At 35.3% G+C, this 27,411-nt stretch overlaps 1 protein-coding gene across 1 annotated transcript in view; it reads right to left on the bottom strand.

Moving 5' to 3' along the window:
- Nucleotides 1-12,681: 12,681 nt before the first annotated feature.
- Nucleotides 12,682-27,411, bottom strand: part of CBLB (Cbl proto-oncogene B) — a 214,431-nt gene continuing 199,701 nt past the window's right edge. The window contains exon 19 of the mRNA XM_060010593.1: nucleotides 12,682-16,481. Coding sequence (XP_059866576.1) covers nucleotides 16,222-16,481 — 260 coding nt within the window. The 3' untranslated portion in view covers nucleotides 12,682-16,221. The remainder of the gene's footprint in view (nucleotides 16,482-27,411) is intronic.

The following is a 27,411-nucleotide window of genomic DNA, read 5'->3' on the forward strand; positions in this document are numbered from 1 at the left end:
TTACTGGGGGAGAAGGAGTGTCTACTGTGAAGGGAGATTTGGGGATGAGATTGGACCCTAAACTGTTGGGTGACAAAGAGGAGAGGATCTCTGATGAAGAGACTGTTGGGGATGGTGGCGGTTAGAGTTTGCAGCATGAGGGCTGGACAGATTCCAATTGCCAGGCAGGAAGTTTTTCTAGAGAAAGAAAATGGATCTGCCCAGCTCCCACAGCATCTTCCTAGAGAAGGATCCTCTAATGATGGCCACCTGCCTTTGAATACTTTTTTTTAAGTTAAGGACACCACCAAAGTCCATTTGAAATGAAATGATATTTGTTTTATCTTTAGTAACCCATTAACTGAACACTTTGAAACTAATAGTCTGCCAAGATAATAATGTATGATGTTTTTTCTCTAATCACTAGTTTTGATGATTGATTCTCTCTTTTTTTGTCTGGTCACCAGCATTCTAATTCAGTCTAACCTGTCCACTGTCTCCCAGCCCCGGCCAGGCTTCAACCTCAGGGCTAGGAGAAGAGAAGGTGTAAGATCTACTCTTTTCTACTACTCCTATTCACACTTATGTTTCTGATTCTTCAGGATTGGGACAGGGGAGGAAGAGTTGAAGGAAGCAAAATTATTTTTGCTTCACAAGTGCTATTGTAGTACATTTTTTATTTATTTCATCTGTGTGTTAAGTCCCTAAATGTAAACACTGTCATTGAGTTAATGTGTGTAAACACTGTCACTGGGTTATTGTCTTTTTTTTAATGGAGGTAGAGTTGACAATATTAGCTTTAGGCGTTTGACATAGTGATTTGATATTTTTATACATTACAAAATGATTACCACTATGAGTCTAATTACTGTCAGTATACCAAGTTATTATTCCCTATGCTGTACATTACATCTCTGTGACATTTATTTTATAAATGGAAGTTTGCACCTCTTCATCTCCTTCACCTATTTTGCCCGTTCTTCCACCCCCATCCCCTCTGGTGACCACTAGTTTATTCTCTGTATCTGTGAGTCTGTTTCTGTTTTGTTATGTTTGTTTAGTGTATTAGATCCTACGTATAAGTGAAATCATATGGTATTTGTCTTTCTCTGTCTGACTTACTTCACTTAGCATAATACCCTCTAGGTCCATCCATGCTGGTGCAAATGGCAAGATTTCATTCTTTTTTATGGCTGAGTAGTATTCCAGTGTGTGTGTGTGTGTGTGTGTGTGTGTGTGTGTGTGTGTGTGTGTGTGTGTGTGTACGTGTGTACATGTGTACACACACACCCCACATCTTCTTTATCCATTCATTTATCAGTGGGCACTTAGGTTGCTTCCATACCTTGGCTATTGTGAATAATGCTGCAATGCACATGGGGGGATGCATATATATTTTTGAACTAGTGTTTTTGTATTCTTTGGAAAAATACCCAGAAGTGGAATTGCTGGATTGTGTGGTAGTTCTATTTTTAATTTTTTGAGGAGCCATCATACTGTTTTCCACAGTGGCTATACCAATTTGCAATCTCATCAGTAGTGCATGAGGGTTCCCTTTTTTCCACATCCTCAGCAACACTTGTTTCTTGTATTATGTATGAGGTGATATCTCATTGTGGTTTAGATTTGCATTTCCTTGATGAGTAGTGATGTTGAGCATCTTTTCATGTACCTGTTGGCCATTTGTAAGTCTTCTTTGGAAAAATGTCTATTCATATCCTCTGCCCATTTTTAATCAGATTTTTTTTTTTGATTATTGAGTCATATGAGTGCTTTGTGTATTTTGGTTATTACCTCTTATGGGATATATCATTTGCAACTATCTTCTCCTATTCAGTAGGTTGCCTTTTTATTTTGTTGATGTTTTCCTTTGCTATGTAAAGGCTTTTTAGTTTGATGTGGTCCCATTTGTTTATTTTTGCTTTTGCTGCCCTTGCCTGGGGAGACAGATCCAAAGAAAATATTGCTAAGACCAGTGTCAAAGATCATACTGCCTATGTTTTCCTCTAGGAGTATTATGATTTCAGGTCTTACATTTAAGTGTTTAATTGATTTTGAATTTATTTCTGTATATGGTGTACAAATATGGTCTACATTCATTCTTTTACATGTACCTGTAGTTTTTCCTACACCATTTATTGAAGAGACTGTCTTTTCCTCATTGCATAGTCTTGCCTCCTTTGTCATAAAATAATTGACCACATAAGTGTGGGTTTACTTTTGGGTCTCTAGTCTGTTCCATTGATCTGTTTGTTTTGATACCATACTGCTTTGATTACTATAGCTTTGTAGTATAGTTTGAAATCTGGGAGTGTGATACCTTTTTTCTTCATTCTTTAGATTGCTTTGGCTATTTGGGGTCTTTTGCGATTACATTAAAATTTTAGGATTATTTGTTCTAGTTCTGTTAAAAATGCCTTGGGTATTTTGATAGGGATTGCAGTGAATGTGTAGATTTCTTTGGGTAGTATGGGTATTTTTAAAATATTAATTCTTCTGATCCATGAGCATACTGTATCTTTCCATTTACTTGTTTGCCTTAAATTTCTTTCATTAATGTCTTATAGCTTTCAGAGTATAGGTCATTCACATCCTTGGTTAAATTTATTCCTAGGTATTTTATTCTTTTTGATGCAATTGTAAACGGATTTTTTCCCTAAATTTCTCTTTCTGATAGTTTGTTATTAGTGTATAAAAATGAAGAGATTTCAGTGTATTAATTTTGTGTACTACAGTGTTGCAATGTGGTAATTATTTTGTAATGTATACAAATATCAAATCACTATGTCAAATAAATGTTATTTATTCTAATAGTTTTTTTAGTGGAGTCTTTAGGGTGTTCTATATGTAGTATCATACCGTGTACCAATAGTGGCAGTTTTACTTCTTCCCTTCCAATTTGAATGGATTTTATTTCTTTTTCTTGTCTGATTATTGTGGCTAGAACTTCCAATACTGTGTTAAATAAAAATAGTGAGAGTGAGCATCTTTGTTTTATTTCTGATATTAGGGAAAAAGCTTTCAGCTTTTCACCATTGAGTATGATGTTAGCTGTGAGTTTGTCATTTTGTTGTGTTAATGTGGTGTATCACATTGATTGATTTGTGAATATTGAATCATCCTTGGATCTCTGGAATAAATCCTACTTGATCATGGTGTATGATCTTTCTAATGTATTCTTGAATTCAGTTTGCTAATATTTTGTTGAGAATTTTTGCATCTATATTCATTAGGGATATTGGCCTATAATTTTTTTTGTGGTATCTTTGTCTGGTTTTGGTATCAGGGTAATGCTGATCTCTTAGAATGAGTTTGGAAGTGGTCCCTCCTTTACAGTTTTTTGGAACAGTTTGAGAAGGATAGGTATTAACTCCTCTTTAAATGTTTGGTAGAATTCCCCTGTGAAGCCATCTAATCCTGGACTTCTTTTCTTTTCTGGGAGTTTTTTGATTACTGATTCAATTTCATTACTAGTAATTGGTCTGGCCAGATTTTCTATTTTTTCTTGATTTAGTCGTGGCAGATTGTATGTCTCTAGGAATGTATCCATTTTTCTAGATTGTGCAGTTTGTTAGCATATCTGTGTAGTAGTTTCATGATTGTGCAATTGACTTTTGAAAAACACTGGTTTGAAATGCATGGGTTTACTTATATGTGAATTTTTTTCAGTAGTAAATACTACAGTACTACATGACCCACAGTTGGTTGAATTTGTGGATGTGGAACCACAGATATGGAGGAATCATGTATAAGGAGGGCCAACTATAAGTTGTACACAGATTTTTGATGATGTGGAGGGTCAGCACCCTAACTCTTGAAGTGTTCAAGGGTTAAATGTATTTCTGCAATATCAATTGGACCTTCTGCTCTTTTGTTTGTAATTTTATTTGGGCCCTCTCTTTTTTTTCTTGAAGGGTCTGTCTAAAGATTTGTCAGTTTTGTTTATCTTTTAAAAGAGCCACCTCTTTGATATTGTCTAATTTTTTTTGGTGTCTATTTCATTTATTTCCACTCTGATCTTTATTATTTCCTTGTTTCTACTAACTTTGGGGGATTATTTGTTCTTTTTCTAATTCCTTTAGGCATAAAGTTATGTTATTTGAGGTTTTTCTTATGTCTTGAGGTAGGTCTGCATCTCTGTGAACTTCCCTCTTAGAACTGCTTTTGCTGCATCTCAGATTTTCGAAAGTTGTGTTTCTATTTTCATTCATTTCGAGGTATTTTTTTCATTATTGTTTATTACAGGATATTGAATATAGTTCCCTGTGCTATATAGTAGGATTCAGTCATTTTTCTATTTTATATATAGTTGTTAGTATCTGCCAATCCCAAACTCATAATTTATCCCTCCCACCTCCTTTCCCCTTTGGTAACCATGTTTGTTTTCTATATCTGTGAGTCTGTTTCCGTTTTGTAAATAAGTTCATTTGTATCATATTTTAGATTGCACATATAAATGATACAATAATTTCCTTTCTCTTTCTGACTTACTTCCCTTAGTATGATAATCTCTAGGTCCATCCATGTTGCTGCAAATGACATTATTTCATTCTTTTTTAAGGTGGAGTAGTATTCCATTGTATGTGTGTGTGTGTGTGTGTGTGTGTATGTACACACACACCCCACATCTTCTTTATCCACTCATCTGTCAATGGCCATTTAGGTTGCTTCCATGTCTTGGCTATTGAAAATAGTGCTGCTGTGAACATTGGGGTGCATGTATCTTTTCAAATTACAGTTTTCTCCAGATGTATGCCCAGGAATGGGGTTGCAGGATCATAGGGTAACTCTATTTTTAGTTTCTTAAGGAACCTCCATACTGTTTTCCATAGTGGCTGCACCAATTTACATTCCCACCAACAGTGTAGGAGGGTTCCCCGTTCACCACACCCTCTCCAACATTTATTATTTGTAGACTTTTTAGTGATGGCCATTCTGAGTGGTGTGAGGTGATATCTCATTGTAGTTTTGATTTGCATTTCTCTAATAATTAGCAATGTTGATTATCTTTTCATTTGCCTCTTGGCCATCTGTATGCCTTCTTTGGAGAAATATCTTATTTAGGTCTTCTGCCCATTTTTTGATTGGGTTTTTTTTTTTTTTTTTTTTTTTTTTATTGAGTTGTATGGGCTGTTTGTGTGTTTTGGAAATTAAGCCCTTGTCAGTCGCATCATTTGCAAGTATTTTCTTGCATTCTGTGGGTTGTCTTTTTGTTTTGTTTATGGTTTCCTTTGCTGTGCAAAAACTTGTAAGTTTCATTAGGTCCCATTTGTTAATATTTGCTTGTATTTCTATTGCCTTGGGAGGCTAACCTAAGGAAACACTGCTACGATTTAAGTCAGAGAATGTTTTGCCTATATTCTCTTCTAGGAGTTTTATGGTGCCGTGTCTTATATTTAAGTCTTTAAGCCATTTTGAATTTATTTTTGTGTAGGGTGTGAGGAAGTGTTCAAACTTCATTGATTTACATGTGGCTGTCTAGCTTTCCCAATCACTTGCTGAAGAGATTCTTTTCTCCACTGTATATTCTTGCCTCCTTTGTCAAAGAGTAATTGACCACAGGTGTGAGAGTTTATTTCTAGGCTCTCTATTCTGTTCCATTGATCCATAGGTTTGTTTTTGTGCCAGTACCACACTGTTTTGATCATTGTGTCTTTGTAGTATTGTCTGAAGTCTGGGAGGGTTATGCCTCCAGCTTTGTTTTTTTTCCGCTCAGGATTGGTTTTGCAATTTCGGGTCTTTTATGGCTCCATATAAATTTTAGGATTATTTGTTCTAGTTCTGTGAGAAATGTCATGGGTAATTTGATAGGGATCACATTAAATCTGTAGATTGCTTTGGGTAGCATGGCCATTTTAACAGTATTAATTCTTTCAATTCAAGAGCATGGGATATATTTCCATTTCTTTGAATCATATTAAGTTTCCTTTATCAGTGTTTTATAGTTCTTAGCATATAAGTCTTTCACCTCCTTGGTCAGGTTTATTCCTAAGTATTTTGGTTTTTTGGATGCAATTTTAAAAGGGATTGTTTTTTACTTTCCCTTTCTGGTATTTCATTGTTAGTGTAAAGGAATGCAGCAGATTTCTGTAGGTTAATCTTGTATTCTGTTACCTTGCTGAATTCATTTATCAGTTCTAGTAGTTTTTGTGTGAAGGCTTTAGGGTTTTCTATATATAGTATCATTTCATCTGCACGTAATGACAGTTTTACCTCTTCGCTTCCAATTTGGATACCTTTTATTTCTTTTTCTTGTCTGATTGTTGTGGCTAGAACTTCCAATACTATGTTGAATAGAAGTGGTGAAAATGGGCATCCTTGTCTTTCTCCAGATTTTAGTGGGAAGGCTTTCAGGTTTTCATTGTTGAGTATTATGTTGGCTGTGGGCTTGTCATAAATTGCTTTTATTATGTTGGGATATGTTCCCTCTATACCCACTTTGGTGAGAGTTTTTATCATGAATAGGTGTTGAATTTTATCAAATGCTTTTTCTGCATCTATTGAGATGATCATATGGTGTTTGTCTTTTTTTGATGTGATGTATCACACTGATTGATTTGCATACGTAGAGCCATCCTTGTGACCCTGGAATGAATCCAACTTGATCACAGTGTATGATCATTTTTATGTGTTGTTGGATTCAGTTTGCTAATATCCTGTTGAGAATTTTTGCATCTTTATTCATCAAAGTTATTGGCCTGTAATTTTCTTTTGTTCTTTTGGTGGTATGTTTGTCTGGTTTTGGTATCAGTGTAATGGAGGCTTCATAGAATGACTTTGGGATGTTCCCTCCTCTTCAGTCTTTTAGAAGAATGAGAAGGATCAGTATAAGTTCTTCTTTGCATGTTTGGTAGAATTCCCCACTGAAGCCATCTGGTCCTGGACTTTGGTTTGCAGCAAGTGTGTGTGTATATCTATCTATCTATCTATCTATCTATCTATCTATATTTAAATTACAGATTCTATTTCACCTCTAGTGATCAGTCTGTTCAAATTATCTCTTTCTTCCTGATTCAGTTTTGGTAGGCTCTATGTTTCTAGAAATTTGTCCATTTCTTCTAGGTTGTCCAATTCTTTGGCGTATAACTGTTCATAGTATTCTCATATAGTTTTTTGTACTTCTGTGGTATCTCTTGTTATTTCTCCTCTTTCACTTCTTATTTTGTTTCTTTGGGACTTCTCTCTTTTCTTTTTGGTGAGTCTGGCCAGATCTTTATCGATTTTGTTTACCCTTTCAAAGAATCATCTCTTGGCTTTAATGATTTTTTCTATTGTTTTATTAATCTCTATTTATTTCTTCTCTGATCTTTATTATTTCCTTTCTTTCACTGACTTAGGTTTTTTGCTTTTGTTTCTTCTTTTTCTAATTCTTTTAGGTGGTAGGTTACATTGTTTATTTGAGATTTTTCATGTTTTATGAGGAAGGCCTGTATTGCTATGAACTTCCCTCTAAGGACTGCTTGTGCTGCATCCAATAGATTTTGTATGGTTGTGTTTTTCAAGGTTTTTTTAAATTTCCTTTTCCATTTCTCCAGGGACTCATTGTTTTTTCAGTAGCATGTTGTTTAGTCTCTATGTGTTTTTGTCTTTTCCAGTATTATTCTTATAACTGATTTCTAGTTTCATACCATTGTGGTCTGAAAAGATGCTTGGTATGATTTCAGTCTTCTTAAATTTATTGATAATTATTTTGTGGCCTAGCATGTGATCTGTTATGAAGACTGTTCCATGTGTACTTGAAAAGAATGTGTATTCTACAGTTTTGGGGTGGAATGTTCCATATATATACATATACATACATATAGACATACATATATACACACATATATATATACATACATATATATACACACACACATGTACACACACATATATATATATATATATTTTATTTGCTCTAGTGTATCATTTAAGGTCAGTATTTCCTTATATACTGTCTGGATGATCTTTCCATTGCTATATGTGGAGTGTTAAAATTCCCTAGTATTACTGTATTACTGTCAATTTCTCCCTTTATGTCTGTTAACATTTGCTTTATATACTTAGGTGCTCCTGTGTTGGGTGCATAAATATTTCTGAATGTTATATCCTCTTCTTGGATTGACCCCTTTATCATTATGTAATGCCCTTCCTTGTATTTTCTTATAGTCTTTGTTTTGAAGTCTGTTGTCTAATATAATATTGCTACCTCAGCATTCTTTTTGTTTTCATTTACATTGAATATGTTTCCATCTTTTCACTTTGTGTGTTTTTAAGTGAGTTGTAAAGTGAGTGAAATGAGTCTCTTGTAGGCAGCATATAGACGGTTCTTGTTTCTTTATCCATTCAGCCAACCTGTGTCTTTTGACTGGAGCATTTAGTCCATTGATATCTAAAGTGATTGTCAATAGGTATGTCCTTATTGCTGTTGTGTTCAAGTTTTCTGGTTGCTTTTGTAATTCTGTTCTTTTTTCTTCTTTAAATCTCTACTCTTGTGGTTTGATGACTCTCTTTAATGTTATATTTAGGTTCTTTTATCTTTATTTTTTAATATATCTATGGTAGGTTTTTGCTTTGTGGTTACCATGAGGTTCACGTCTGTTTGTCTGTTTTAAGCTGGTAGTCACTTAAGTCTAACATATTCTAAAAGCTCTAGGATTTTTTATTACCACCCCTCCAATATTTTATGTTTTTGACATATTTTATATCTTTTTTATTTTATATATCTCTTAAATTAACTATTTATTGTAGTGATAGCTGATTTTTTGAATTTGTCTTTTAACCTTCATACTAGCTGTTTAAGTGGTTGATCCACTGCCTTTACTATGTATTTGCCTATATCAGTGATATATTTTTAAAATATATTTTCTTATTTCTGGCTATATCCTTTTCTCTTTCCCTTAAAGAAGACCCTTTAACATTTCTTGTGAGGCTGTTTTAGTGGTGATGGCTCTTAGTTTTTGCTTGTGTGGGAAATTCTGTCTTTCCTTCAGTTCTCAAGTGATAACCTTGCCAAATAGGGAATTCTTGGCTGTAGGTTTTATTTTCTTCTTTTTAGCACTTGAAGTATATCATGGCACTCCTACTGATCTGCACAATTTCTGCTGAAAAATCAGCCTTATGGGGGTTCCCTTGTATGGTTTTCTCTTGCTGCTTTTAAAATTTTCTCTTTTCACTGGATTACTATCTGACACAAAAGATATTCACTGGCAGGGTTCCCTCATGCCTGGTCCAGTGGCATACATCTAAAGTCTTTTAATGCTTGGCTTATTGTGCCTGAGAGGCAGCCTTCTTGTGTCAAGATGGCTTAAGGTCAGCTGCCTCAACAGGGGTCTGCTTGTCTTGTAAGAATGTGTGTCCTTGCCCTCCCAGTGGTGAGGCTGTTTCTCAGGTCATTCATTGCAAGTCCCTCTTGACCGTTTTGTTTTCACTCTGCTCAAATACTCCCAGATGGCACATCAGTCCACGGTGTAAGTAGGCATTCAGTAGAATAAAATGAGTTTCTTAATCTCTGTAATTGACTTTTTTCTGCAAATAACATTACTTGGATTAGGAGAGGTGGATTCAGTCCATAACATTCTCACCCATTACTCACTTCTCCCAGGTCAGTCATCTTCTGTGTATATATTTTGAAGGCTGTGGATGAGAGTTCTGCTACCAGCTTCTCAATGAGTCCTGCAGAAGTTCGCTGGGTGGGTTTGTAGAATATAGAGGCATTTAGTTAGTACCTGTGGTTTTCAGCATTGGGGCTATAGCCTCATTTTAGGGAAAATCTTCTTCTACCTCTGGTTTAGTATGAAGTGACTAAAGGAACCCAGTAGTTATGCCACTTTTCTCTGTATCCCAAAGACAAAATTATTTGTTGTGCTTGAACTAGATTTTAAACTTAAAAAAAAAAAGCTTTCATCTGTTAATAAAATAGCTTCTGAGTATTTGGTCTAGGTGGTGGTCAATGCGGAAGAAAGCAGCTCTGGAGGAGCCCAGACTAACGTTGGTGATCTAGCCATCTCACCACCTCTAATCTCTACCTTCATTGTATTGGGCTTTGTGTAGCAACTACAGAAGAGTGCACGATGATAGTAAATGTTTTACATGAAAAACTCAACTTTGCAATTTGTCAGTAGAATGTGTAGCTCATTACCTTTCAAAGTTTTAAATTTTCTCAGTTTAGCCAGAACAAACTTGTTATACTGTTGTCTACCTTTTGCTATGTGAAATGAAAGGATAAATCTGACATGCTTTTCTTTGCCATCTACTCTGGGGGTCCTGGGAGATGAAATGTGGCTTAAGTTCTTTAGGGTATGTGGTAATTAGAGCTGCCATTTATTGAGCATTCAATGGTACTAGACATGTTCTAAGTTCTTTATCAGTATTCACTCACTGAGCCTCCTATAAATCCTTTACGGTGGGTTTGGTTGCTATTCTTATTTTACAGACGAGGTAACTGATGCACTAAGAGGTTAGGACACCTGTCTAAGGTCATATAACTTGGAAGGAGCAGATATAGGAATTGATCTTAGGCAGTCTGGCTCCAGAGCCTGCACTCTTAACCACTGTTACATTGCCATGGGAATATGTGAGCAGTAGTCTCTTGAACAGACATGTTTGTCATAACCTCTTTATGAAGAATTAAGTATTCTCTTAGCCTCTCAAGTTACTAAAAGGTAGAATAAATTAAAAAAAATTAAATCTTCAAATTTTAAAACCTCCTAGCTTTTACTTTGTGAATGATTTATTTTTGTTATGAAATAACTTTTGCTCCCCATCCAAACAGTGAAGAAAAACTAAGGCATCTACTGTAATCACGTTAGTGAGTAGGCTTTTGTATTTCCTAGTCCATGGGTGGAGAAAGACGAATCAAAGAGATGGCATTCCACACAGCTAGTTGCAGAGCTTTACTAAGCTTTCAGGACTGTTTCCACTGTTGGCTGCTTAAGAGTGCCATTTCCATTTATTCGAAACGTTTTATTGTTTACTATGTGCTAGGCTCTATATTAGGAGCTTGGGACACAGACATATATTAGACTAAAGAAGTTCAGTCTAGTTGGGGCCATCTGTAGAATGAAGTAATTGCAAAAACTACATGGTAAGCATTAGAATATTGGTGCCGTGTGAGATGTAGATGATATGCTCAACTTGACATGTGGGATAAGATAGGAAATGCTTCACAGAGGAAATGATTGAGCTGGGTTTTGAAGAATGAATAGTCCAGGCTGGAAAAAGGGAAAGGAATATTCAGACGGACTAGCAAGTACAAAACATGGAGCTCATTTGGGCAGCTGCCAGCTCAGCAGAGGTGAAGAGGGTCTGGAGTGGGAGATGAGTAGAAAGAGGAATGCAGAGAAGGAATCCCTACCATAGAAAGTCATCAGGAGTTTTAATTTCAGAAACTTCATTCTGTCTTGCACTAGAGCCATAGAGGTCAATTGCAGGCTATTTAAAATTCTAGGGCAGTCAAAATTCAGACCCAAAAGAGGGTGGTGGCAGTAAGGATGAAAAAGAAGCAAAAACAGGTAGTTAAGAATACTGCCCAGATTCCCTTGAAAAAAATCAAACAAAAGAGGGACATGAAAGAAAGCCATGAAAATTAAATTTCCCTTAGTTTACTGCCTGATGATTTGATGTGGCAATTCCTGTTAGACACACCCTAATTTCTCTGGGCATTTTCATGGATATTAGCATCTCTGACCTCCAGCAAGTGATTTCTAATCCTGTGGTTCCTAGGATCTGAGAGTGACTGGCATGGTCCTTCACCTTCAGACATCAGTATACCCTTCCTAGTCTCTTCTGTGTTCCGTAGGCCCTACTACTTTGCCTAAATAAGTGTTTTATCATGTGTGCTGTTCCTGTTTGAAAAGCTTTACCTCCAGGGTTCTTTCTTAACAGCAAAAACCTTGCTTCTCTTTCAGGCTGACAAAATGCTAATCAGCCTTATCATTTGTCTAGCTTACCAGAAGGAACGCATCATACCCTGCTTTACTTTCACAGTCCTAGAAGAGGCATGTGGTAGTTGAAAGGATTAAATGCTTTATTTACTTTCTTTTTCTTGGTCTCCCTCCCTCCCATCCTCCCTATCCCACGCCTCTAGGTGGTCACAAAGCATTAAATGCTTTGATACTAAGTTCCTTGCATATGTTAAGGGCCCAGTATAGTTCTTCTGCACTTACCATAAGCACATAATGCCAGTACAATGTGGTAACTTATGTACAGTACTTATTGTATTGGAATTACGTGCTTGTATCTTCCATTTAATTATGTGTGCTTTGAAGCACTACTATGCATGAGATTTTGCATGTACCAATGATTTTCACAACATTCTGCTATGGTTCCTGATATAAAAGCACTTATTAACATGTTTATCGCCATTGTTCTCTCCCTAATATGTACTGGCCAGTAACAAATGATTAGAAAAATCAATGTAAAGAATAAATGTTACTGTTGGTTAAGAATGAACAATTATATGGTATGTCATCAGAAGACCGTCAGCCTTTCCCAGATATGATGTTTCTTACTCAGAACCTTAATATAGCTTTGACTTTCAGTTCTAAGACATGGGAGTAGCTTATCTACGTGAAATATCTTTAAATGATATGTTTTTGGTATTTAATAACTAAATCATCTGGGATGGGTACTTTGTACCACTTTGGCCAGTTAGCTCTTAAGTCAAATGTCTTTTGCGTAACACGAAGAAAAAAAATACAACATAGAAGTGCTGTGAAAGAAATGTTTGCATTCATTTGAAAATAAAATACCAACTCTGCTTTTGTTAACATTCATTTTATAAAATACCTTAAAAGAACAGATAAAGTACTGGCGTTTACATAATAACCAGAATTGAAAAAGGATGAATAAAATATAAATTAATTGAACACATAACTATTTTGCCATATTAGACAAGTTTAAAAAAGGCATTAAAAAAATAAAATAGTAAATTGGGAAGAAAACCCTTCACTCAACTGCTGTCATTTTCTGGAAACTTTTCCTAGAAGCATTAAAATTCCAGGTCAACAGGCAGTACCTGTATTGTTGAAAACATACTGTAATTTGCTTCCAAATCTGTCAGCATAAGAGAAAGATTAAATTTTTAACCAGGTTAGATAATTCAGTGCAAATTAAAGCTTAAAGTTGAAGATCCGAGAGGAAAAATAATGTCCAAACTGTGGGAAATGCTTCTGGAACTGAAAGAGAAAAAATTCACATTACGAAAAAATCTTTGCAAGTGTTCTTGTGTGTGAAATATTGAGTTAACCAATGGGCCCTTTGAAGTTGCAGTTAGGGCTCTACTACTCTTTGCAATATAGGCAAGGGAATATGGATGGGGAGGGGCTCAAGGTCATCTTTGTGGAAGGAAGTTCAAGATCACCGTAAGCACTGCTGATTCAATTCTAGAAAATCTGGCTAGGATGGATATTACAGACATCAAGGGGAAAAAGAGATTGTGGAGATTAATTTACTGGACTGTCTTTGAGGATAAGTATTTCTACCCCCAGAATATGTTGGGGGACAGGGGAGAGCAGGTTAATGTTGGCCACAATCTGTTTTAATTATATGAATTATATATCATACTGGCTTTAAAAATAATCATATTACCAAGTCTTGAGACATGGGAGGAATGTCAAACTTCTTGGATCACAGTGAAACCAAACCTGGTTCATTTCCAACCATTAATGGCTAGTCACTTTTATAATTTAAAAATGTATTTTGGTTTAATTATTTCCTAAAAAAAAACTTTTGAGTTTGATAAGTCATAGGTAATAGGTAGCAATAGGTTTTTCATGATAATGTTTGATAGAAAGTTTTGCTCTTTCCATTCCATACAAAATTTTGATTCGTTCTTTTTAATGATAAAACTAATTGTTGCTATTGAGTACTAGATACAGAGAGATTTTGGTGGAGGCTAGTAAGTTTTCTTTGCAAAATAGATTTTTAAAAATTCAGGCCTAAATTTTCTATATTGTCACCAGTCTTCTTCTAATCCTCACTGGGAATTTTCACATTTTTGAGAATTGTTTGAATGAGAATATACTATACTTCCTAACATTCGTATTTTACATCCTTCCCTAATCTATTAAGAATGTTATAACAATATTATCACAATGAAGTGGCAACTTTTGGCTTTTAGACTGTACCTAAGATCAGCAAGTCATAAAAAAAAAGAACCACAGTGCTATTCCAACATGACATCAGAAACTAATAAATGAAAAATCATGATGACATAACATGGGGTTCATAAAGCAATGGAGAATTAGCCAATGCAGTTTTTAAAAGTGTAAAAAACTGCCCTCATATACCTACTTACAGGAAGAACATCTAAAGCAAATTAAAAATTCTCTTCCAGGGACATGAACCAGCTCAGAATCAGCTGAAGAAATTAAAATATAAGCACAAACTATCCAAGGCCTGTGACTCCTCAGGTACCTCATGTCAGGAGATCAAACTGTCAAGTAAGGGCACATGTCAGCTCACAAAGGAATGCGTTAGTTCCCTCCCCAGGTCAATGCAATGACTACACAAGTCTTGACTGTTAATTTCCTTTGGCTCTGCCACATGTTTGGTTACATGCTTTCAAATCCTGAAGGAAAGACTCACTATGAGATGCATCTTTTTACATCACACTGTGTGAAGTTAAAGGAGTGGCAGAAACGTGCACAAACCTGCAATCAGTCCACGTTTAGGAAGCCTTCTGTGGGTTCAAGCATTTAACACAGACCTGGTTTTGTCTAATTTCTTCACTAAATAAGAAAAAAAAAAAAAAAAAGCAGATTGCCTGAAAATTCTAAAGCGCTGGTGGAACCCTTCCAGGCTTTGTCCAGCAGAGACACTTTCACCATCAAAAGGGCAGATAAAGGGTAACAGAATATTACAATGGAATCAGTTTGTGACGGTTTGTGCTTTAAGAACACAGTGCCTGACAGCGTGGAGCACATCATAGATGCCCAATAAATATTTGTAGGTTTATTAAAAGTAATAACACGGTTTCTGAAGAACCAACCTCCATTTTGCAAAAAAGGCAAAACTATATAAATGTCTTATACCTGACTGGATGGAGCAATGTGGAGCAATGAATGAGAGAATCGAAAAATTAAATACGAACTCTAATTTGACGGGAGAGAGAAAATTACTAAGAATTTTGCAAAAGAAAAATAAACAGTGCCACAGTAGCATTAGCACTTAACAGTGCGTCAAAGATGTAACGTTTCCACTGCAATATGAACTGGTTCCTAAACTTTTTAGGTACCAGAGTGTAATCACTCAAACAGGAAATGAACTCTATTCCACTTCGGGAAAGGTATGGTGATAGTTTTATCTGAAAATTATTAATGTATTTCTGGGAGACGGCCCTCTTATTCAGCATGCCTCAAGGTAATGCGGCATAAATATCAGGGGACCTCATTATACAACTTCAATACGGCATTGTCATGCGCAAGCGTATTCTCCCACCTCTGCGGTAGTTGCTTTCTAATATTGTAGGTTTTTGTTTTTAGAGCCGTGACACCCCTGGGATGACAAAGATGAGAGTGTGGAAGATCACAAAACTTACACAAAAAGGGAAGCTCTTCTATATTATATGAAAACCCCTTATAAAAGGCATTCATTGACCAAAAAATGCTTTATACATTCAGATTTTTACCCATCTCTCAACAGTGATGGTTTCCAAAGAAAAGACTCAGTAGTGAAGGCCACACACTTTTTTTGCATTAATTTGATACGTTGAAAATCAGAACCTTTAAAGCATCTTGTAAATGGGAGAAATGGAACTGGACCTGGGTTTGGGGGTGGGTGGGTGGGATGGGAGCAATCAAAATGAATATGTGACTTAGCTGTTGACGCAGACAGCAAGGGAGTTGGTAGAAAATGTTACAGCAGACCTGACCACTGTACAGAGGGTCTATCAAGAACACAGTACAGGTATCAAAAAAGTCCCCAAACAAAACTAAAAAACAAACTGCAACTTTGCCAACTTGTAAACAAGGAAAAGCATTTCACAGATTCAAAGTTCAAGGGAAGTAAACGTCTTTAAATTATTTTTGTCAGTTCAACCCTGATTTAAAAGTATGGCTAGCAAAAATAAGGAAGCCGTGGCCATTGGCATCCTGAGCAAGAAGCTGTCTTCTGAGAAGCAGCACTTCCGAGCCTTTCTCTTCTCAAGATGCCACGTGAGGAGGAGACGTTCTCTCTTGAATTCCATCTCACTTTTCTCCTTTCCACACATCTGGAATATTCAGCAATTGCTTTGTGTTCTGGTGTTTACAGTCCTGGCTGCTATAGATTTAGACGTGGGGAGACGGGAGGGGGGAAGGCAAATTCTCGGAGGATGCTACGGGCCACTTCGACATTATTCTGGGCTATCTCTAAGGCTCTCTTAACTTCTTCAAAGGCATAACCCTCTCCCATGAGTTTTGCAATTTTTGCATCGACATTTTCCAATGCTGCCTCAGGCCCGTGGGGTTTTCTGTGGTGAATTTCTGGTGCAGTCCTGCGGGGTCGTGGTTTAGGAGGTCTGGCTGGTGCTTGTGAACCATCTGCATAGATTTTTAAAGAGATATTTAAATGATGAGCTAAAAATAAAGATATTATACATTAGTATGATCTCATTATTTTATATGAAAACAGTTTTTCATTGTTTCTACAAAAACCATTTTCCATTTTGTATATACTACGGTTGGATAGGTTATATTGTCCCCATTTTGAACGTCAAGAAAACTAAGGTAGGGTGTGTTGGAAATTTAACTGAGAAATTAACACAAAATTTTTCCCAATTCTACATATTGTTCTTTAAACCATATGAAATAAAAGATACAGAAGGAAAAAAACCAAAAATAACTGGAAAAGAAAAGCTTTCACTTTGGCAATGCAGCTCGCCCTTCTCTACTACGGTGGAGGCACTTCCTTGGGAAGTTTCTACCAGAGGAAACTGTTAGAAGCTCGTGGATACTCCTGGCAGAACATCCCCACCAGGCCCTACACCCCACCCATGTCAGAGCAAAACTCCTGAGAAATATGCTTTGTAGCATATTTTTCAAGTTAATAATGCTGTAAAGTGATACCTTGCTGATGCTAGGGGGGAAATAATGAAATAGTAGATGCTTTGAGTCTGCTATTAGTCCATAGGTTGGACAGAAGTAAACTCAGTGCTTTGCTGAAATACTTTATCCAGATTCCAATGTAGAACGCTTAGCCTGAGAAAAAGCAAAGCCAGCAGAAACATTAGTGGAGAACTCGGTTCCAGATCAGTCCCCTGATAATAGTTTCTCAAAGTTAAACCCAATGACACTGGTATCCATGAATAGAAAGTAATCTTATTAGGAGAAAAGAAAGTTAGTTAATAGACCACCATCCCATACAGATCACCAGGAGATGGGCTAGTAACTTGAGGTGGCACTTTTATCATGGATTTCCATTTATCTGTATCTGACTTAATATCAAAAGCCTAGATTTTTAAAAGAGGTTAAAAGTTGTCAAATTTATTCCATGAAACATTTATGGGTTTAAGATACAGTAGACGCCAACAGTTATTTAATGTTTTTCTTCTTAGACCACTGACAGGTGCCAAATTCAAGGACACAAATAAATGAAGAAGTGAGGCTAGAACCCTCTTGACTCCTGTCCTCATCCTGTCCCTCTGGGTCTCTGCTCCCTTGCCAACTTTCCTGATGGCCTATGGAAATATTATAAGATGATACTTTCAATAATAATCAAATGTAAATTATAAAGAATTATCTGATACATTATTTCATATTTTTCTCATAAGTATGATATTTTTCTCTGAGGAGGTAACTTGTAAAAAAAAATATATCATCCTGTTTGCAATTCTAGCAATATCAATATAACATACACAAAACAAAAGCCTCCAGGATGAAAATATTTAGTTCTACACAAAATTGGATGATAGTCTTATTTCTAATTGTTCCTTTCTTACAGAATGATATCCAGTTGGAAAAAAATATTATAGCTGTAGATAAAGCTTACTCTGGTCATACATAAGAACACACATTAGTTTCTGGTTCTTGCTAAAGTCTATACTGTTTTGTGTATCTGTAACTAAATATCGCAAATTATTATGGTCTAGTCAATTGCATTTCTTACTGTTTTGAGATTTCATTTATTTTTCTATTAAGTATTTCCATTATGTCATGCAGAGAGGGATAATAAATTATGCTTTGCTTCTAATTACTTCCAAAAACTATTAGAGATTCTAGCAAGCTTTCCTTTAATCAGTTACCACAGAATTTATACATTGAAATATTGTCTGTTCTGACTTACTTTTAGGTGAGAAGAGTATCTAGAATTAAACACAAGTTTAAATTCCTTGTATTCTACTGGTAATTTTCGAAGAACTTTTCTAATATTGTTATTTTGTTTCTGTCTGAATACTGAGAAGGGCACATAGCTGAAAAGTACAGCTATGAATACTACTAAACTGGGAAAGATGCTGTGGCAGCGAGAGACCCATCTAATAGCATAATTGGAAATTAAGTCTTAAGATTTAGAGCTTCTAGATGTAATAAACATGTGTCTTTGATCTTGGCAGATGGCACCTGTCACCAGGAAAACCCCCCAAGAAATCTATCCACTCTGTGAGGCTGCTATAATTAATACTGGCCAAATGCAATGGAATTTGCAGATGATAAATTTTATTTGAGAAAGCTATTCTTTTCTTGAAAAAAAATAAGTACTAAACATAATTCAGGAAGGCTAAGTTAGGTTAAACCAAATGTTAGGGAAAACACACACACACACACACACACACACACACACACACAATGATTAAATCAAAATTATCTAGCTAGAGGAGTGAAGGTATCTCTGATCTATTTGTAATACCAACTAGAGGAAATGATTCAAACCATCTCTGGAAGGAATCACAATAGATTTTGAAGATATTTTCAGTAAAAAAAGAAAAAACTTTGAAGCAAAGATTAATTTTTCCAAAAGATAGATTTTTTTTCCTTTTAAACACAAAACTCATATATCCCAACTCATTTAATCCTAGTCCTCATTGCCCTAACTCAAAGTCTGTTTCCCTGAAACAGTGCTGACATCTCTTTGGAATCTTACAAATGCCCAGAGTTGAACTGTATCATGTATTAGAGCCCACAAATGGAAGTAACGTGGAAGCTTTGTTGCAACTTTTTGCCACCTGTTATATACATTTCTATTTATTGCTGAATATTTATTCAATTTGGAACGTTTTAATTTTTTGTTTGTTTTAATTGGATAGTGTAGCTCTGCACCAGGTAACTGACTGACAGCTACAACTTTTCAAGATGAGGATGTCGGTGACGAGCACCGAGGTTGGTTAGATGCATCTCAGTTTGGCCGCTAAGATTTTGAGTGACTTTGAGTTAAGCAGTTTACTTTCATAATTCTCACTCTCCAAATCTACTAAGTATTATTTGTAATGATACCACTATACTACAGTGGTATAGAATAGCAGTTACTATGAATTAATAGGAATTCAAATGTGGAAGAGGACAAAAACCTGGAATTTGTAGTGAGTGCCTAGTTCTGTATGAAACTTTTAAGCAAGATATTAACAAGAAAGATCTGTTACAACCTGAACTAATAGTAAAAGCCGTTAAAAAAAAAACAGGCAATTTTCATGCTGATCATTACAGCAAAGCACTTAAAGCCAATCCCTCTTTCTAGACACCTCTTCTTAAACCTCATGAACAGCCTTCATTGTTTCCACTTCTTCTTTCTCACAATGTCTAAAAGAGGAGATACCAGGTCCTTATTCACTTTGTAATGTGTAGATGATGCAAAGGAGCAATGAAGCAGCAGATGAACCTCTCTCAGAGTTCTCCCAAAGCTGCTATGTTGTAGTTTTGGAGTACACTGGAATGACTATGAATTTTGCCAGCGCTATGGGGACTTCTGTACCTGAATACATGTCATCCTTAGAAATGTGATTGGAAGGACATGTTTTATTCTGGTGCTGCTGTCCGTGCTCATGGTATTTTTGAACTCCTATGAGCAAGGGCAACAACATCCAAATAAGTGCAAGAAGGTGTGGAGCCATAGGCTATAAACAGTACATCTTCCTGGAGCACTAATTTTACTCAAGGATATGAGAGAGTTAATATTTTTAAATATGAAAATAAATGTAGCTATACCAAGTAAAATGCAAAATTTCTATAAATTGTTGAAATAATACAGACTTCGAAGCAATTTCCTGCATGTGATTGTCCACTTTTAGTTAAATCTCTAGTCCCCATGTCATTCGGAGTTAGCTCTTTGGTGGGGAGAAAGATTTGAGAAGCAATAGTTTGACAGCATATAAAAATGGACTATCATACAATAATTTAAAATGACGTTAAAAAAATTTAATGATGTGGTAAGAAACTTATGATACTATGTTGTACTGTGGAGTATGATCTCCACTGTGTGAACATGTGTATGGACAGATCATTAGAAAGAAGGACTCCAAAATGGCAATAATGTTCCTTACTGATGACAGGGTTCTAAGTGACTTTTCTTGTTTTTTTTTTAATTCTACTTTGTTCTCTAATGTGTATGTACCACTTTCATAACTTTAAAAAAAGCCTCAGATCCCATCTGTTGGTTTTACAGGTCTGAGCTGCTCAAGAATCTAAGAGATTGATTTTGCTGGTATAAAAAGTACAGAAAGTATGCAGTGGCTTCCTAAATTCATGTGAAAAATGATCACAATCCAGGTTTTGAAATCTCTACTACAATTTTAGAATTCTTAGTACCCTCTTCTATCACTACTCATTTGGTTTTATGATTGGCTATCTATCTCCAAACTCAGCTTAGCAATCACTGTTACATGAATGTGTGAGTTAAAGTTTTTTTTTTTTTTTTTTGCCATACGCAGGCCTCTCCCGTTGCAGAGCACAGGCTCCGGATGCGCAGGCTCAGCGGCCATGGCTCACGGACCCGGCTGCTCCGCGGCATGTGGGATCTTCCCGGACTGGGGCACGAACCCGTGTCCCCTGCGTCGGCAGGCGGACTCTCAGCCACTGCGCCACCAGGGAAGCCCGTGAGTTAAGTTTTTAAACCTAATCTTTGGCCTGACTACTGGTGGGATTACAACATAAACTTGGCTAACAACAACGTAAATGGGTGCACAGCCTACTGATTCAAATCCTATCAATCAATCATTTACTAGCTGTGAGACCTTGGGTAAATTACTAAACTTTGTTGTGTCTCACTTACTTCTATAAATTGACATTAATAATACCTATTTCAGAGGGGTTGTGGGAAATAAAATTATGACTAGATCTGTATTGTATAGTAAATTTACATTTATTTATATTTTATATATAACATTACATTGTATTATATAAACTACTCAACATTAATATATAATATATAAACAATTATATAAAATGTTTTGTATGTGCAACTATAAATATAACAATGTTAGGTATTAAATTCTCTGTTGTCTATATTTAAAACTGTATGTAATATTTTTTAAAGTCTGAGACATAATCTCTAGTAATTCAATAATACTTGGGATGGACATCAAGACTCTTAGATTACAGATATGTTCAAGTATAACAATATCTGAGAATTAGACTACAGATATGTTCAAGTATAACAATATCTGAGAATTAAAAGAAAAAAATATTGGAAGAATCAATATTGTCAAAATGACCATACTACCCAAGGCAATCTACAGATTCAATGCAATCCCTATCAAATTACCAATGGCATTTTTCACAGAACTAGAAGAAAAAAATCTTAAAATTTGTATGGAGACACAAAAGACCCCGAATAGCCAAAGCAATCTTGGGAAAGAAGAACAGAGCTGGAGGAATCAGGCTCCCTGACTTCAGACTATACTACAAAGCTACAGTAATCAAGACAGTATGGTACTGGCACAAAAACAGAAATGCAGATCAATGGAACAGGATAGAAAGCTCAGAGATAAACCCACACATGGTCACCTTATTTTTGACAAAGGAGGCAAGAATATACAATGGAGAAAAGACAGCCTCTTCAATAAGTGGTGCTGGGAAAACTGGACAGCTACATGTAAAAGAATGAAATTAGAACACTCCCTAACACCATACACAAAAATAAACTCAAAATGGATTAGAGACCTAAATGTAAGGCTAGACACTATAAAACTCTTACAGTGTTCTGCCTATGTTTTCCTCTATGACATAAATCACAGCAAGATCCTTTTTGAGCCACCTCCTAGAGAAATAGAAACAAAAACAAAAATAAACAAATGGGACCTAATGAAACTTCAAAGCTTTTGCACAGCAAAGGAAACCATAAACAAGATGAAAAGACAACCCACAGAATGGGAGAAAATACTTGCAAACAATGTAACTGACAAGGGATTAATCTACAAAATTTACAAAGAGCTCATGCAGCTCAATATCCAAAAAACAAACAACCCAATCAAAAAATGGGCAGAAGACCTAAATAGACATTTCTCCAAAGAAAACATACAGATGCCAAGAGGAACATGAAAAGATGCTTAACATCACTAATTATTAGAGAAATGCTAATCAAAACTACAATGAGATATCACCTCACACGAGTCAGAATGGCCATCATGAAAAAGTCTACAAACAATAAATGCTGGAGAGAGTGTGGAGAAAAGGGAACCCTCCTACACTGTTGGTGGGAACGTGAATGGTTACAGCCACTAGGGAGAACAGTATGGAGGTTCCTTAAAAAGTTAAAAATAGAGCTACCATATGACCCTGCAATCCCACTCCTGGGCATATATCCAGAGAAAAACATGATCCGAAAAGCTATATGCACCCCAGTGTTCCTTGCAGCACTGTTAACAATAGCCAGACATGGAAGCAAACTACATGTCCATCGACAGAAGAATAAGATGTGGTACATATATATACAATGGAATATTACTCAGTCATTAAAAAAGAATGGAATAATGCCATTTGCAGCAACATGGATGGACCTGGAGATTATCATACTAACTGAAGTAAGTCAGACAGAGAAAGACAAATATCATATGATATCACTTATATGTGGAATCTAAAAAAATGATACAAATGAACTTGTTTACAAAACAGAAACAGACTCAGAAAAAACTTATGGTTACCAGAGGGGAAGGGTTGGGGGAGAGGGATAGATTGGGAGTTTGGGATTGACATGTACACTCTGCTATATTTAAAATAGATAATCAACAAGGACCTACTGTATAGCACAGGGAACTCTGCTCAATACTCTGTAATAAACTAAATGGGAAAAGAATTTGAAAAAGAATAGATACATGTATATGTATAACTGAATCACTTCACAGTACACCTGAAACTAACACAACATTGTTAATCAACTATACTTCAATATAAAATAAAAAGTAAAAAAATATTTTTATTAGACCTGTATCTTATAGTAAATTTACATTTAAACTACTCAAAACATTAATATACAATATAGACACTATTATATAAAATATATTTTACATGTGCAACTATAAATATAATAATATATGTTATGTATTAAGTTATCTCTGTTATCTGTATTTAAAATACTTAGCATAACATTTGTCCCATAGTAAGTGCTTAACAAATTTTAAAAATGATTACTACATACAATTTGAGACATAATCTCTAAAATTATTTAGTAATTCATTGACTATACTTGGGATGGACATCAAGACTCTTAGACTACAGATTTTTTCAGATTTTTTCAAGTATAACAATATCTGAGAATTAAAAGAAAAAATATAAATTAACTTATCAAGGCATAAAAGAAATCTCATACACATCATCATTATGACTTTGCTACTCTCCTGTAAGTTGGAACAATTATTTCTGGAACTCATTTATGTAAACTTGAATTGCTTCCACTACAGATATACTATTTAATTTTAGAAGGACATGTTTTTATACTACTGAATTTTAGGACATGTTTTAATACACAGTTTTCACTAAATTACAAATAAAATATCTTCACATACACTAAGGTAGGTAATTATGATTGTAAGGGCCAAGGTTATGACATAACTTTTTTAATACATCCAGAAAATGGTTATAAAAGAACTACATTAGTATTAGATTTGTAAGAAAACTGACCCCATGTTCAGTGGTTTTAAAACTGAAGCTGTATGTAAGGAAAAACATTTTAGGTAGTTGAACTATGGTAAAACTCTGTAATGCAGCAATTTCCTTTGTTGAAACACAAAACAAAATCTTAAAAACACCGTTTATCTTAAAACATCACTTATAACAATACACAACTCCCACTCTTATGTGAAATGAAGCCGTGATTTCCAGTTGAGGTCTTAATATAAAATTCATTCAACATCTGGGCACTTTTCCTTTAAGCTAGTAAAGGAAAAGTAGTATTGGAATTAATTCCTTTTATGAGACCTCCTTTATTTTGTAGGTATACTTGGCAATAATATCTGTTACCAGTTATAAACACATTTAATACAAGTCATATTCTGAAATTCTAGTGTTATTTTTAAGTATTACCTTGAACGTCCTTTTAAATACTAAGAATATTAAAAAAAAATCTCAAGAGCTCAGCTGTACTTCATCAGCATGAGCACAAACACATCATCATTACGACTTTGTATTCTAATATAAGTTGGATTCCCTGGGTTTTTAAAGAATGGTATTCAAACTGTAGCACATTATATCTTACCACAAGAGAAAAGCAAACTTAAAAATGTCTAAAAACTCATGCATAGCTAGTACAGACATGAACCCTATGTGAAGAAATAAGCAGACTATTAGCAAAAACATTTGGCCCATATAAGGTATATGTAAGTTTAACACACGCCGGTAAAATCCACATATTCTGATTATCATTATGACATATTCATATCATTAAATATTGTTACATCTACAAACTTCAGAAAATTATAAACTTTTATGGGGGGAGGAATAAAACATTTGGAAGGCTCTTTGTATATGTAGACATACATTTACATGCACACATCCTTTTTAGAGAAAGGAAAATATTTTTAAATCAATTAAATTTTTTGAGTTATTTTCATAGAAAGCTTATATACATAAGTAAGTCACCATCAATTATTTACATCACCATAAAAAATAGGAGAAATGGAATTTATAAGATGTGGCAGTTATACCAGAATCCTCAACGATTGTCTTAAAAAAGCCTTAATATCAATAAAAACATTACTGCAAAATAAGCACTATTAGTACCCCAAAGGCACACTGCATAGTCTTAAGTTTCTGATGGAAAGATCTAATCCAGAAGGCAAGCTGAGTCCCTCTCCTGGTGTGAAATAAACTAGTGGACAGCTTGGTAGCCCTGTGAAGCAGCATGTGAGCAAATATCTTGTTGGAAAAAAGTATCTTATTTTCTGTGGTTTGACTGTGTCTGTAAAGAGAGTTCAGGGAATAGGCTGAAATAGTTGATGTTACACCTAGCTGAGGCCCTCAGAGGTAATAATCAGGACTATTTTATCACTCAGGTAAAGCCAGTTTAGGTTTCTGGTAAATGCATATTTGGGGATGTTTCAACAGGGTTTGTGACTTAAAAGTTCTTCCTTGAAATTTCTAGTGTAATACTAACTGGAATTCCTACCAGTTGAAATCATATATGTGAATGATGTCCCTCTGGGCTCAACAATACCTGCATGTTACGGTGCAAACTGTAAAGAAGCTGTGAAAATAGAGCATTTAGGCCACAACTCTTCTCATAACTTGAGTATATGTTTCTGTTAATCCAGAGCTGGTGGTACTGAATGCTATTTTAAATCAGTCATGGCACTCTTCTCAAAGTTGTATTTTAATGTTATTTCCTTAAGGGATTTGCTTCCTTCTCCTATATTGTAAGGTACTGTCTCTCTCCTTCTTCTTGACTTTCACATTTTTTCATCATTCTGGAAATCTACCCTTTCAAATGGAAATACAGTGTTTCAGTGGGTACCCATGGATATATCTGAAATATTGGAATGACTAGAAGTAAATTGGTAAAAACAGCACAGACCAAAATTTGAAATGGTTAATAAAATTTTCTGTTTTTCTGAGTTATAGTCAAGTGTAAAAACTTACAAAACTGCAGAGGGATTTTTGCATCTCCCATGCATGTCATCAAGTACAGAACTACTGTGCTGATAATTCTCAAAGCAGCTAAATAATTATCTTGATTCAGAAGTTACAGAATGGACAGCTCTCACTATTAACAAATCTGTGAACTGAGGTTTGAGCTTAAAAGCAAACCAAATCCAGCAATACATAAAAAGGATCCTACACCATGATCAAGTGGGATTTATCCCAGGGTTGCAAGGATTGTTCAATATCCATAAATCAATCAACCATATTAAACTGAAGACTAAAAACCATATGATCATCTTAATAGATGAAAAAAAGATTTTGATAAAATTCAACATCATTTATGATAAAAAACTATCCAGAAAGTGGGCATATAGGGAACATAACCTAAACACAATAAAGACCATATAGGGCAAACCCACAACTAACATCATACTCAATGATGAAAAGTTGAAAGCATTCTCTCTAAGACCAGGAACAAGACAAGGATGCCACTCTCACCACTTTTATTCAACATAGTTTTGGAAGTCCTAGCCATGGCAATCAGAGAAGAAAAAAATAAAAAGAATCCAGGTTGGAAAGGAAGAAGTAAAACTGTCAGTTTGCAGACCACTTGCTACTATACACAGAAAATCCTAAAGATGCCACCAGCAAACTACTAGAGCTCATCAATGATTTCTGTAAATTTGCAGGATACAAAATTAATATACAGAAATCTGTCTCATTTCTATATATTAACAATGAAATATCAGAGAAATTAAGGAAACAATCCCATTTACCATCACATCAAAAAGAATACAATACCTAGGAATAAACCTACCTAAGGAGGCAAAAGACCTGTACTCTGAAAATTACAAGACACTGATGAAGGAAACTGAAGATGACACTAACAAATGGAAACCATGTTCTTAGATTGGAAGAATCAATATTGTTAAAATGACCATACTACCCAAGGCAATCTACAGATTCAATGCAAGCCCTATCAAATTACCAATGGCATTTTTCAGAGAACAAATAATTTTAAAATTTGTATTGAAACACAAAAGACCTTGAACAGTCGAAACAGAGAAAGAAGAACGGAGCTGAAGGAATCATGCTCCCTGACTTCAGACTGTACTACAAAGCTACAGTAATCAAAATAGTATGGTACTGGCACTAATATAGACACATACATCAATGAACAGGATAGAAAGCCCAGAAATAAACCCACACACTTATGGTCAATTAATATATTGGGTTGGCCAAAAAGTTCGTTCAGATTTTTCTGTAAATGTTATGGAAAAACTTGAACAAACGTTTTGGCCAACCCAATATAACAAAGTAGGCAAGAATATACGATGGAGAAAAGACAGTCTCTTCAATAAGTGGCACTGGGAAAACCGGATAGCTATATGTAAAAGAATGAAATTAGAACATTCTCTAACACCATATACAAAAATAAACTCAATGGATTTAAAAACGTAAATGTTTTTAA

Source organism: Delphinus delphis, chromosome 4 (assembly GCF_949987515.2).
Source record: "Delphinus delphis chromosome 4, mDelDel1.2, whole genome shotgun sequence".
In the NCBI taxonomy this organism is placed as follows: domain Eukaryota; kingdom Metazoa; phylum Chordata; class Mammalia; order Artiodactyla; family Delphinidae; genus Delphinus; species Delphinus delphis.